This window comes from Aplysia californica, unplaced genomic scaffold (assembly GCF_000002075.1).
Source record: "Aplysia californica isolate F4 #8 unplaced genomic scaffold, AplCal3.0 scaffold00139, whole genome shotgun sequence".
NCBI lineage: Eukaryota > Metazoa > Mollusca > Gastropoda > Aplysiida > Aplysiidae > Aplysia > Aplysia californica.
In genome coordinates this window covers 44846-59893 of record NW_004797409.1, presented here as the reverse complement: position 1 = coordinate 59893, position 15048 = coordinate 44846, and the positions used below count along the sequence as shown (strand labels likewise).

The following is a 15048-nucleotide window of genomic DNA, read 5'->3' as shown; positions in this document are numbered from 1 at the left end:
TGCTAGTCTATCGACTTTGAGCACACAACCCCCACCCCCCCACCCCACCCCCGTCAGTTGTCCCAGGGCAAGGTCTCACCCGCAGCCTCAGAGTGTGGTGTGAACTAATTGACTCACTGATCAAGCCTTTTTACCTCAGCCCATTCTTTAATGATCCTTGTAGTTTGGGAAGAAGAGAAGTATGCAACTTGTTGATATTTTCTTCATGCAATGTGACCCTCAAGGCTCAGCCAGCTGGCATTGTCTTGCATTCTTGTTGACATATTTAATGAATATGATTATTATTATTGTTAATATTATTATACTCCTCGGTACCTCTTCCACCTTCGTTCATGTATATGATTCAAGAATGTCTAACGACAATAAAATTCAGACCTACTACTTATTTGTTCAAGTTATAATTTCCTTTCTGAACGGTTTGTCTGGCCTTTAAAAGCAAAAAACGGTGTGTTTACAATTGGAGTGAATTTTATTTTTAAATGTGGAGCAGACCTAGCATGAGTGCTGCTTCACAACGACACCATGACGAGGATTCAGACAATGAATGTGCTTCAGTTAATGTAGGTCTGATTCTAATTCCAAATGAATGTGCTTCAGTTAATGTAGGTCTGATTCTAATTCCATTTTTTTTGTAAATATGTGACATTCAATTTTTTCAATGTGCTGAAAATTTCATAATGATAGGGGTATTTTTGCAGAGATACAGGTATAGTAAGTAGTGATTATGTACCCCATCTGAATCTCAAAGGCTTTGCGCTCTGTGCTGGGTGCTTGGAAATTGTTCTCTCTCTCTTTCCCTTTTGAACTCCTCGTGGAGCTTAGGCTATCAGCAACATTTCTCTAGCAAAGCCTGTCCTGTGCATCCTTTTATTTTTAGCTGTTTCCATGATGTTCCCGTCTTTTCCATTTCCGCTTATACCACTCGACTCCATGTCATCTTTGGTCTTCCTTGGAAATTGTTGCAGCATTGCTTTTTTTGTTTTGGTCAACATCATATCATCGCTGTCACAAGCAATCCACCCAAGTTCAAATTTTGAGAATTATCCATTTTTACATCCTTCCAAAGCTCTGTCAAAGATGCGCCTTTCAACAAAGTGCAGATTACTGCTATGGTCAAGGCTTACGATGTTCTTGCTTTTCATGATTTCTGATAAGAACAACACAATAAAAACTAGTTGTTTTCTTTCTCTGATGAAAAAACTCTCCAAACAGACTTGAATGGATTGCTTGTGACACCGGCGATATGTACTCTAAACAATCAAGCCTTTATACTTAAAAGATCTTGCCTTTGTTGGGAAAGTTTAGTAAGCATTTTATGGCACTTAAACACATTTAGTAATTTAAGTGCCGAAGATTAGGGGTTAAAAAAGAGGAACAAACACAAAAAAGGAGGAGAGATAAAGAAAACAAGACGTTTGATAGGAAGGAGCAAACCACAGCAGCGTAACCACCCACCAACCACCCACTTTGTTGGGAAAGAATCAAAATGCCAAACATTCAAATTTTTATACGACTTTTGTGTGTCTGGTACTTCCTGAAAGGGCCAATTGTTATGGTAAACAAAAGTTCTGTACAACAGATAAATCAGGGATTCAAGTTCTCTCATCCTTCAGCTATCATCTGCATTATTGATTCAGAACCCTCCCCTGAAAAAATATAATCAAAACAAAACAAGGCAGCAGTAATGGAATTACTCGAGAAGTACCCTGGGAAGTGAAAGTACAAGGTTGTGGAAGCTATACATGTAATACTTTTACTTTTAAGCATTGTATTGTATTCTACTTTGCTTGGGCATGTGTACGACCTACATACAAAATAAACACTATATTTAATTGTATACAATGTATTTATTCAAGCAGTTCATGTTTACATTTTGTAGACATGTTACATACAAAAAAGATGTTAATATCAAAATATTTCACAATAGAGGATGTCTCGAGTAAGCAGCAATCAATGAACAGTGAATGAAGTAACAATATAAATGTACATGAGAAGAAACGCCTTACAATCCAATCCATATATGAATATCAGTCACAGCATTCCCGTTTTGTTCAGACATTTATACTCCGGCTCACTTACAGAAATATCATCTTTCAATCTTTAAGTGGAGAAGCAGAATAATAATATACATTTCAGGAGAAAACAAAGATAAAGTAGTACTCTCTGGGCTCCTAAGGAGCACCATTAGGCCTGTCAACTGCAACACTATCAACTTCAACACAACTTTTCACATGAATTTTTACTCACAAATCAATGACCACCTTCTGACATTATCAAAGAAATGGACAGAACATTGGAGACATATATGATTTCTTCTAAAGAAAGCAGTTACAGTGCTGAGAACTGACATTCAAAAACTATTGGCAAGTATTTTTGTCTGATGTGACCTCATACTAAAGAAAAAAACAAAAACCAACATGCGATTGCTTGACTGCTTGAGTCTCTCCGAGTCTGAAGATTAAATCTTTTACTACTTTGAGAGAAGAAAGCATCTTCAGAACCCTTCATCCACTGATAACTAAATATTTTTTTAAAACCTCTATCTTCTGCATGCAAAAATTAGTTTGTGACTGTGAACTGTGAAATTTCTACCCCACCATCGACACAATTTAGATAATTAATTAAAAGGATATGGGCTGCTTTGACCTTCAAATCGTATTCAGCTCTGAATTAAAAAATATCCTTTCTTGAAACACCTGCCAGAGGATAACATTTACCTACTGGATTCCAATATAATTATCTGTAAACATTTTTACCTTCCCAAACTTACAATTTAAATATAATATCTTGGAGGCAGGCTGCTTCCACCCTGCCTATCTAAGCCAACCCAGAGAATGAGAGATACTCAGTCTCAGAACTTCTTCACGAGAGAATCAAACTCCTGTCTTCAGTGAGCAACTGTAAAGAGCCTAATCACTGCACTACATAAGCTGAAAAATACCACATCTGAAGGTTAAAAAAAAAGAGTGCAACCATAAGATCAGTTGTCTGTGTGCTCAAATTTCTGTTTCATCTTAAATTTTACCAAAGATTCCATACATATATTTATATATATATATATTTTATATAATATATGTCCTAACACACACTGATAAATAAAGTGATGTGCAAATTGAGTCCATTTATCTACATGCCTTTATCAACACAAGGTCTGGGCCCCATTTGAAACCTTCCACTTACAATGAAAAACTTGAACACTCAGGGACTTGAAAATACTTTTCCTTGAGGTGAAGCACCAGTCAACCAAGACCTTTTTCAAAGATTGTGACAAGTCACAACGAGTGGAAATTCAACAGAACATTTACTCCCACCTAAAACAAGTAAGCTTACTAAAAATGTGTCTTACCTGAAGTTGCCTTTTCCCCCAAACATATAGTACACTTACAAAAAATTGCGATCAAGAACAGAACTTTGAACTAGTGGGGGAAAAAAAACATCATTGCCACAGCAGAGGTTACAGAATCAGCAACAGCACTGTGAGAAGATTTGTTTGAGTAAAGAGATGCACATCGACACAAAAGCTGTCATTTTGTGCAGGAAGACAGTAAAACAGAAACAACAGGGGGGAAAGAGAAGAAGTAGGACATATCAGTGGTGCCCTCCAATCATCTGTACGCTGAGAAGACATTTATTTCAGAAACACTAAAAGCTGCACACTTTACAGTTTACTGTAACCTCACACAGTTTGAGAGATTGAGTAAAGAGAAGGACATCAACAAAATAACTTTCATTTAGGGCAAGGAGGAAGCAAGACAGAAAAAAACCAGAAAGACAAGAGAAGTAGGACCTATCAGAAGCGCCCTCCAAACATTCACGCCTCACACTGTATTACCCAAAAAGATGGAGACAAACTCTAACTAGACTGGGGCTTTTTTTTTTCCTTATTAGAGTAAAGAGAAGCACATCAAAACAATGACGATCATTTCAAAACAGAAACAAAAAGCAAAGCAGGCTGACAAGAGCAATAGAGGTAAGGAATAGAAGTAGAACCCACTAGTGACACCTTCCAAACACCCGTTTCTTGGCCTACTACCTTGTGAGAACTCAAAGACAGACAACTACTAAATGTGTTGCTGCTGCCACAAACAAAACGAGTAGATTCTAACAGTGCTTTACTGGGCGAACTGTGATGAACTGAAGTTACTCATTTTTCTTGCTTCAGCAATGATGTATATATAGGAGTAACCCTTGCCATGGGATCTCAGCAAAATGTTCGACAATATCAACAGTCAGGTATCATCACTACACCAACGCGAGACAGTCAGAGAGACAGCACAAACATGAAAATCGTTGACTGCGTCTCTTGTGATTTTAGAACCACATGTTCCAGTCCAGAACAAACGAGATAAAGAAATCATTCAACAGCAGGAGAGACAGTGAGGAAATGGCAGACTCTTGGTGAATACAATGTACTTACTCGTACAGAAAATATTTACAAATGTAAATCAAAATCTACAGTGGTCTGTCATACCGTGCTGCTTCTTCTTTTTAAAGTTCCCATCTTTTAAAATGCAAGAGTAGAGATGCTAGAGTTAAAACCTAATGCCTGATTTATGAAACCATACAATTCATCATAAGAAATAAAAACCTACAAGCTCTCTCTCTCACTTATGTACACTTGCTTGACATCGTGAGGAAAGCAAACATCATGACAATAAAAATATTTGAAAGAAAAAACGTTACTCATGGCATTCTGGCGAGAAGACTTTTCAATTGCATGAAAGGGTGTCAGTGCACACTGTTACTGTTTCACTTTCACCAGTCAAGACATCTTTTTCTAAAAAGTGAAAGCTAGAGTACTTTTAAAACAAGAATCGAGTTCTGCAACTAGAATCTCCCTAAAAAGACACTTAAATCACTCAGAAACAAAGGACACTTGTCTGAAAAAAATATTTAAAAATTATAAAAACCTTCACTAGAGAGCAAGACAAACTACCTGCACAAAGTGGCAACAACCGAGACAAATTGTAAACCACATATCTTGAATTATTTTCTCAGCACAGTTACAAGATTTTCCACTTAAACCAAACACATACAGGTAAAGCGTATACAACTATCGACTGATACATTATCACGAGGCTTAAAGTCCAAATCTGTAATGTCCCTCTAGTGAAACGGTATCACTTCATTATAAGGCAAATGGTACAACAACGCCAAGGCAGAAACCTTACAAAAACAATGATGTCCAATACATTTCATTCTTAACTTGGTCTACTCCCTCTTTTTTTTAAGATAGAGCAGAAAAGAAAAAAAAAAGAAAGAAAGAAACACTCCTTAAGTTTTAGTACATCAAAAGATAGGCCCCTACTAATCTAAATGGACCCTTGATTTTTTTTCTCCTTAAAAACGTACAGTTCTAAATTTCAAAGGGAGACCCAACACACGTGTAACATTCACACCGGACAAGGTGGGTGGGGGTTAAGAAATGCAGATAGCCCTGGAGCCCTACTAAAGCATGCCTCTTTACACCAACTGTCACTGAAACCCCACATGGCTATACAGAGAGCTTTTCGGCCACAAGAAAGCAGTAGAGCAATACGAAGAGGATTTGCTCACAGTCATACTCAGGCGTTGGCATTGCACATGATTGTCTGTGTTTACTTAAGACTTCAAGTTCTTAAAGGGGAAAAAAATTAATTAAGTATCCTAAGCTTGCTGCAAATAAAATCATTGAGCTTAGAATAATTTTGGAATTGAAAAAAGGAAAGATGTTACTTCATCAATAAAATAACTGACAGGAAAAAGTCTCTTTACTTGTTGAATATCTGACAGCAAAGGTTTTTCTTGTAGGATAATTGACTGGAAAACATCCCTTTTTTTAAAGAATATCACATCCCCAAAAAATGGCCTCCTTTTTTATATATATAGAAAACTTGACTGGAACAGGTCCCTTTCCTTGTATAAAAACTGACAAGAAAAGGTCTCTTTCCTAGTATAATTACTGACAGGAAGAGGTCCGTTTACTTGTAGAATAACTGGCTGAATAAGGATCCCTTCCCTTATAAAATAGACATAAAAAAGGTCTCTTCACTTGTAGGACAAGTGACAGGAAAAGGGTGCCTTTACTTGTAAAACAACTGACCAGTACGTGGAAAGAAGAAGAACATCAGTAGGAGACATAGCATCACATTGACTTTGAGAAAGCTCCTAGGTCTAACTGGGAGCCACAGTTGTGGCCAAAGCATGAACACAGGGGTTGGAATGACTGGGAAGTGCAAAGCTCTTGCAAAATGGATACGGAGAAGTGCCATCAGATCTCACTCCCTTTATACTAAAGAACAGAGACAGGAGGTTGAAAGGTATTTTAAAATTTAGAATTTGCATTAAAGAAAGGGAAAAAAAACATGACAAAAGCAAACCATAAAAATCACAGGTATAAAAGGAATCGTCATTATTAATACATCATTAACAAGTAAGAGAAATTTCCCCTTTTTTCTTTCTACGTAATATGCCATTGTTATATATATACATCATTAGCATAAACTGCTGAATGTAATTTTGCTTTAAAAAAAAATACAAAAAAGATTTAAAAATAAATTAAACCCACTTGTATGTAAAGAACAAAATCGTCACAAGAATTCCCTTGAATAAAACAAAACAGATTTCTTTTAGTATAGACCAAGAACAAATATTTTTCATATATATACATACACAGTATATATAGGCGTGTGTGCTTACTTATCTAATACCTCTCAATCTGAGTACGTAGCTGTTTGAGCTAATGCAAAATTCGAAGAAAAAAAAAAATTACAAATAATTTCATGAAAAGCAGGGAATAATGGGAATGGTATTTCTCACTTGGAATGTGAATGTTCTGTCTAAATTCAACCTGATCAAAATATAAATCAAATATGAGAAAGAAGCAAAACTGCCCAATTTACAGTTTTCACCCAATGAAGAGGAATCAAGAAGTTACACAAAAACTGAGCAAGAAAAGAACAATAAAACACATACATTGAAAACATATCATTGGCAAGCTGTTCAAGTGTTTAAGCCCAGAAAGCTACATGCATTTTAGGAGAGAGATAAAAAAACTCATTAAAAAAAATATAGTGACACTTCAAAACCAGAACCAGAAGAGATGTATCTATATATGTTTGCATAAATGAACCTGCGACAAGGTTTTATTCTTTAACCCTATCTGTACGCCCTGGGGTCATTTTGTACCCCCAAGGTTGTATTCTACACATTTTAGAATACTTCTAGTACGAAAATCTCTTTGTAGAAACTTTCGGTATTTCTCAAAAAATCATTTTGACAGACTGTTATCCAAAGCGTGCAGATCGGATAACGAGTAACTTCCTCTTTGGAAAGAGGTGGCAGAGTTCCCCAGGTCGTATGGATACGATAGTAAAACATGACGTACAGATAGGGTTAATGGGGCATGTAGCCAAGAGGGGAGGGCCCAGAGCAGCCTAGTTGGAGAACCTAAACAGATGGGTGACGGGGAAAGATCAGGGTAACATAGCTTATTTAAAAGCATCTGAGCAAAGGAATGAATGGAGAACCATGATCATTGAAGTCTGTCACAGACCTGGCACTAGATAATGATGATGATTTTACTGAAAAATGTTGATCAAAGGCATAAAAATGTGAATTTTCTCAGTTTTCAAGGACACTCAAGCTTTGGAAATCACCAGATTTGGCAACGATTTTATTGCTAATTTTATCTCTGATATCAGGCGACCCCCATCTGTTTCAATTACAAATTTTATATCTCTACTTCTGGTCAAGATAGATGGGTGTTTTTATTTTTTTCATCAAACGCAAGACAAATGAACAGAACAAGCGTCAAGATTATACCCTTAACTCAACAAGCCCGAAAATTAATGGGCGCCTTATTTCGTCACGTCACGACACATATTTGGGGGTGAGAACATTTGAACAGCTTGGGGACCATATGGATGTTGACACAAAAAGCCAATACCCAATTTTCATCACTATTACCGGGTAAACGAGAAAATGTGAAAAGCAAGTTACCATTAAGTACCCAACAACCCCCCCCTTTAATCCCCAAAACGAAAACAACCCCCAGAATACACCAAAAGAAAAACAGCCAGAAAAATCAACATTGTAAATAGCTCAAAGCATGGGGGACCTTTTGCCTTTGATCTATGCCAAAGGTATTAATCCAGTTATATATAGATCTGGTTAGAAAAGACCAATTTTCTGAGACATTCTTCAACTTTCAAACTGCCTGCTTCACACAGAAAAGGGAAAACTTGATAGGTCAGAGAAGTGAATCTGGACACGGCTAAAGATTGAACTCCTAGCCAGCTGCATTCAATTCTCGTATAGAAATTCCACCAAGATCTACAAGAATATAACAAGCCTGACTGCACAAATATTGTGTAGATTCTTATGGCAGTGTTTTGGTAAAAATATCTATCGGCAATTACTTAAACTAGGTCACCATCAAAGTCTGGGGAAATTGCAGTTATGCTATAAATTTCCCCAGTAATCATCATAAAAAAATGAGTAAGACAAGCATGTAAGGAAAAATGATATGGCCAATTTGAATAAATCTAGATTGTGTGTATGAGTGCATGGGCACATGCATGCGTCGGCATGTGTGTGTGTGCGCGCGTGCAAGTATATGTGTGCATGCATGCATGCTTGGGCATGTGTGAGTGTGTTCCCAAACGCACATAAATGTACATGTCCAGGTCTGTGTTTGTGTGTGTGCGTGTGTGGGGTTGGGGGGGTGGGGGGATGTCGATGGGAACAGAGAGAGGAAAGAAGGACCTGTAAGAGAGGCAGCATATAATTGTTATAAAAAAGAAAAAAAAAGAAACAGTATTAAATCTTGCCTTAAAAGTGAGAAGGGAAGCTAAACAATATACCAGCATTATATCAACAAACATCATGAAGCAGTAAAACCTGTCAAACAACGCAGTCTCAGGTTCTGAGTGAGGAAGGGTCAAGCATCCACAAAAATCATCTCAGAGCACAGCCCACTTCCCACAAACATACAGCACTCTCTATATAAAAACTCCTTCATGAAAACTTAGTCAATGTACATATATACTGGGTATCAATCAAATTACACTTTTCTTTGGGAACATGTGAACTCTTATTTTTGATGTCGATTCAGCTCAGCAGAGACACGTGCCTCTTCAATACTGGCTTTTTGAGGTGATTATGATGAGAGAAACATTTTTTAAATCTTTGATTCAAGACAAAACCATATTTACATTGCGAAAGATTGGTGATTTTGAACTACAAGATCCTTCACCCAGTGCAAAAGAATGATGGTGGCGGGTGTGTGAGTGTGTGTGTGTGTGGGGGGAGGGGGGGGGGGGACAAAAAATATTTTAAATCTGGAATTTCAAAATATTCCCCCATCTGAGAAGGAAATACAGGTACACGGTCACGTAAAACAACACATAAACCATGCTGGCCAATCTGTTATTTTCATGAAGCGTAAAACGAGACTGGGGGGGAGCACCTTAAGGCATTAGAATAATCACAACAACGTAGCGGGCAGGTGAGTGAAGGGGGGCAGTCAACTTTCATACCTTTGGCAAAAACGGTGAATAGAATGTAAAATGAAAAACAAAAAAGCCGTTAATGAGTATGCAGAAAAACAAAATCTAGTTGAGGGTAATTTAGAAAACTCTAGCTTCTTTAATGCCCCCACACATCATCTCTATCACGTTTATAAACATGGCATAGATCATAAGAAAACACAGAATAGTACTCAGTGTTTTTTTGGTGCTGTCCAAGACATCTTCTGTCCAAGACATCTTTGACAAAAACAATTGAACTCGGAGCAGCTTTCTAGAGCCCTCTCGAAAATAAGTCAAAACTATCATTTCTAGTGAGATTGGGCTGTCCGACCACTTAACTCTGTCTCAGCTCTTTTGGTACCTTGAACTATTGGCAAATCGTGCAGGTGTTACAAGGGGCACCAATTTAACAGCTCACTGCTCAAAAATAGTTACGTCTTGACCACAGCAGGTCTCAAGGATGGTCAGAGATAAGCAGAGACCAACAGGTGGACACAAGTGGACATTGTGACATCACTCCTGATCCATGTACTCCTGGACTATTTGGTACAAGAACTTGTATTGCTCCTGCAGAGAAAAAAAAGAAATAAAACAGATGAATTCATTTCATACAAATAAAAATCGAAGTCCAATAGAATTAAAAAGTAACAGAGTCAATCTGATGTGCACGATTTTATATAATTGCATGCATAAAAATAAGAATCGTGTATCACCTCTTATGGTCAGAACTGACTTAATGCTATCATGGAATAAAGCTGTCTTATTTGAATAAAAGACCACCTCATAAATGGTTATTTTGAAAGATTTTCTTTTATTTGGAGCTGAAATTCAATTTACAATGCTAATTTTTCGTAAAGCCAAAAAATTCCATTTTCCTCAAATCTCACAAGGATGATTCACGTATAATTGAGAACTTACTGAATTAAAAAATGCCTCATCCCACTTTTTAAAAACTCAGCATTTTTGAGTAAAGAAGTGCACTGCATGCCCTTGAAATTTAGTAACACTTACCAAAAAAAAAATATTAATAAATGAAACATATTATCACCCCTTCCCCCTTTCAAAAATATCCTTACTTGGGGGGGGAAAAACCCTGTGAGCACCCATCCCAAAACTACAGTATTAAACATCTGATTCTTGTATTCATGTTTGCATTCCTAATTTTATTGTTTTGTTTTAGTACGCTTTTCACGGCACTTGCAACACAATTAGTTCATATAAGTGCCAAAGATTAGAGCTGTTACAAGAGAGTAACAAACACAAAAAAGGAGGAAGAGAGATGAGGACGGTAGATATTTGATGGGAGAGAAGAGGCAAACCACAACAGAGTACCGTACCAGCCAACCAACCGCCAATGTTATTTCGAGTGCATTGTGTGCTTCCTCAAAATAAAAAAAAAAGGACTTATCCAAATATCATTCATTACAGTCATTCTCCAACCATATACTCACAATGTTTTCGATGAACTGTGGCCGGTTGATCCTAATCTGTTTGACCGTCTGGTAGACGTCCACTTCGTAGTCCAGGTCCAAACGCTCCAGCAGGAGGCTCATGGCCACAAACACTCCGCTCTTGCTGGCCCCATTCCTGCACACACACAGAGGTTTTAGTAGCTTTAGTAAGAGTTTTACGGCACTTGCAACACACATAGTCGGTGGTCAAGTGGTCAGGCTCTCAGACTCACAACCATAAGGTCATGGGTTCGAATCCCATTAAGGGGCCGACGTTGAGTCCATGGGAAAGGCACTTTAAAAGAATTTTCTTCACTTCATCCATATATGTGTTACGACGCGGTGGAATCATGCGCTCTTCAGTTTTTGGGCATGTGGAGTTATTGGTATCATCTGAAAGATTATTCATTTGCCTTGCTTTGGAGGGAAAAAATGCTCAACTATTTTGAATAGAAGTCAAGATATTTGAGATTGAAGGAGGTCGGGTCGCTTGGTTTCAGAGGAAAAATTAGCGGGAAAATGACCACCAAAGTTCGGTAACTTTAACAGTTAGAGAGTGTTAGAGAAGTGAAAATTACATATTTGATGCCTTTAATCAACGTTTTTTTGTAAAATTCATAAGGGTATGTCTTTTTATATGGAAATAACAGGTCCCCCCCTCCCCCCCAAAAAAGAATTCAATAAAAAATGCCAGACTGGAGAAAAAATGCCTGTTTCTTTGATTTCATTATTTTGACGAGCACCTGATTTGACTATGGTGCCTCACATTTATATATATGGAAATGGGTAGCCGGCTATAGGCAGAGAAAGATCTTGTCAGTTTGTTAGTGTTCGAGCACGTGAAACCCGCAGCTTGCACTGTATGGTTCACGGGAGCCAAGAATTTTTCGGAGTGTTCTCAGTGGATCTGCCGGGGTAATAATAGTTGGAAAGCGCATAGAGCAAGCAGTAGAGAATGGATATGCGAAAAGCAATTATTATTATTATTATTATTATTATTACTATCATTATTATTATTATTATTAATACTATTATTATTATTATTACTATTATTATTATTACCTAGTTCATATACGGGTCAACGATTAGAGGTGTTACTAGAGAATAACATATAAAGAAAAGAAGGAGAATTTTTTTTTATAGTAGAGGGTTTTACGGCGCTCGTTACTGCATAAGGTCATATGAGCGCCAAGGGGTGAGTGTCAACAGAGAAGTCCTTACAGAGAATCAGACTTACTCCCCTCACCTCTCTAGCTTCAACAGCACAAAGTCTGCTTCCACTATCAAGGCACCCTGGAAATAGCAGGTCACAAGAGTGTGACAAACATACAAAACAAGTCATTAAGGATTAGGAAAGAAAAAGCAACAGTTCCCAGTTGTAGATCAGGCACAGTTATGAGCGTGACATGATGAATCAGCCCATTTACAATTCTACAGTGCTTGAACGAGAAATGTCCCCCCTTTGGGAATGGCCTAAAGACACTATAGTCAGATGCACTGCCCCGAGGAGAGATAACTACGATAGATGTTTGATTGGAAAGAAGAAGCAGACCACACCAGAAAGCCCACCAACCACCCACTTACTGCAAGCAACAAACAGAAGCATCAATGTTATATCCATCATCAAACAGAAAAGAACCCACTAAATTTATACCATTCGTCATTTGCAATCACCATGGAGAATTACAAAAGGCGACTGAAGGCGCAGCATTTGCAGTATTCCCACCATCATCAGCTTGATGGCTTCTTAATTAAAGCTTAACCAAAGGGAACGGATAATACTTTTTAGACTCAAGTGATGGCACAACCGGCTGACAACACACTTTTATCTCTCTCAATGCCAACCATGTTTGACCACATAGTAGATATATACTCATTAGATCATCCCAACTGTCACTGAAATAACAAAAAATTAGTTTTTTTTTAAAAGAGAAATTGACTGTGAAAGGGTTAACTTCAATTCTCACACCATTTTGACATTAACTTGATAGTGAACATTGTATTCAAAACAGCCACAAGGTACAATGAGAAGACAAAAGACAGAAAAACGTGACCTTGAATGAGAGTCACCATAAGGATAAACTGCTCACAGTGTGTCATAGTAATGGCCTCATTTTCCAGAGGAAATAGATAACAACAATAACGCCCTTCTGCACCATTGCTGCCTTCCTCACCCTGGATCAAGGGAGGGTATAGGGTATAGACCATCTGCAAACACTTTCCAATTTTCCCTATCCTGGCCAGCCTCTTGACATGTCCATATTCCATGTCTTTTTTTATTTTTTCTGTCCACCGTTCTTTGTGGCACACTGTCCTTCGGGTACAGAAGCTTCTGTTACCAAGATCCATGAAATAGTAGGCGTGTTTGCCTTTTGTGTTTCCGTAACTTTTTCAGTTTTAACAGTGTCGGGTACTTGGCCCTGTGCCAACTGGCTTTTTTCAGATGACCAGACCTACCCATCTTTAGTGGCCTTTTACGACATACAGTGTTATGGCAGGTGTTATTCTTTGCTCCTCCATAGGAGAACTATGCCCCCCCCCCCCACCACACACTTACACACAAACACACATCTGCAGTGGTGAACAATAACATTACAAAAAGGAAATAAGAATGTTTAGCTTTAGTGAGAGTTTTACGGCATGTGCAGCACAATCAGGTCATACAGGTGTCAAAGATTAGAGGTGTTTCTAGAGAGTAATCCACAAATAAAAGGTGGAGAGATAAGGATGACATATGTTTGACAGGAAACAAGGAGCCAACCACACCAGAGCACCTGTCAACCACTCCAGGAAAAAAGAATGAGGAGCCCTCCACTCACATGCAGTGTATGGTGACCGGTCCCTTGCTGTTCTGCTTGAGCCATTCCATCACCAGCCTGTACAGCCGCAGCAACGGCGTCACTGCGTGGGGTGTGGTCTGGTAGTCCGGCCATGACTTGAACATGAATTGCTTGATGGCTCGTTCCTCTCCCTGCACAAAGTCAATTTTTACATAATCAAGATTATCTTAAACACGAGTTTCAGTTAAGACTTTTTTTTTTTGTTAGTAGAGGTTTTACGACGCTCACAACTGCATAAGGTCAAATGAGCGCCAAGGGGTGGATGTCAATGGAGAAGTCCTTACAGGGAATCAGACTTACTCTGCTCACCTCTCTAGCTTCAACAGCATAGTCTGCTTCGACTATCAAGGCACCCCGGAAATAGCGGGTCACAAGAGCGTGACAAACATACAAAAGAAGTAGAGGAAAGTGACGTTAGTAAGGATTAGGAAAGAAAAAGCAGCAGTTCCCTTTTGTAGTTCAGCCTGACATTGTCGGATCAGCCCATTTACAATTCTACTGTGCATTAGAACGAGAACTGTCCCCCCTTTGGGAATGGCCTAAAGACACCACCGCGGAGGGTTTCAGTTAAGAGAAGCACATCGACACATTAACGGCTATATAGCGCAGGGAAGACACAATACTGTGATAGACAGAAACAACAGAGGGAACGAATAGAAGTAGAGCGGTGCTCTCCACCCACCCGCTCTTAAACACGGCACCTTTGTATATTTCTTTGTTTGAATGAAGGCAATCACATTGACACCGTAACAGTTCAAGACAAACAGACAGAAACAACAAGGTGAGAGAAAACAAGTACAACCTACCAGTGACCTCCTATAAACCACTGACACCTTGGAACTGGTTTCTTGAAAACTTTTCAACATGTACAAGAAATTCCTTTCTTATTTAAATAATGAGAAAAGATGCAAAAGTTAGACCACAGTACATTCATGTTATGAATAGTGTGTACTGACTCCCAATGTTATCGAGAACCTGCAGATTAACCTCCAGTTATACAGTTAGAGTTTAACATAGATTGACCTCCAGTTATACTATTAGAGTTTAACATAGATTGACCTCCAGTTATACAGTTAGAGTTTAACATAGATTGACCTCCAGTTATACTATTAGAGTTTAACATAGATTGACCTCCAGTTATACAGTTAGAGTTTAACATAAATTGACCTCCAGTTATACAGTTAGAATTTAACATAGATTGACCTCCAGTTATACAGTTAGAGTTTAACATAGATTGACCTCCAGTTA

At 38.2% G+C, this 15048-nt stretch overlaps 1 protein-coding gene across 1 annotated transcript in view; it reads right to left on the bottom strand.

Annotated features, from left to right (window-relative positions):
- Positions 1-1827: 1827 nt before the first annotated feature.
- The window catches only part of LOC101847649 (receptor-type tyrosine-protein phosphatase T), a gene marked incomplete at its 5' end in the record, with an annotated part of 39877 nt that continues 26656 nt past the window's right edge, over positions 1828-15048 (bottom strand). The window contains 3 exon segments of the mRNA XM_013081636.1: positions 1828-10076; positions 10961-11096; positions 13780-13931. Coding sequence (XP_012937090.1) covers positions 10023-10076; positions 10961-11096; positions 13780-13931 — 342 coding nt within the window.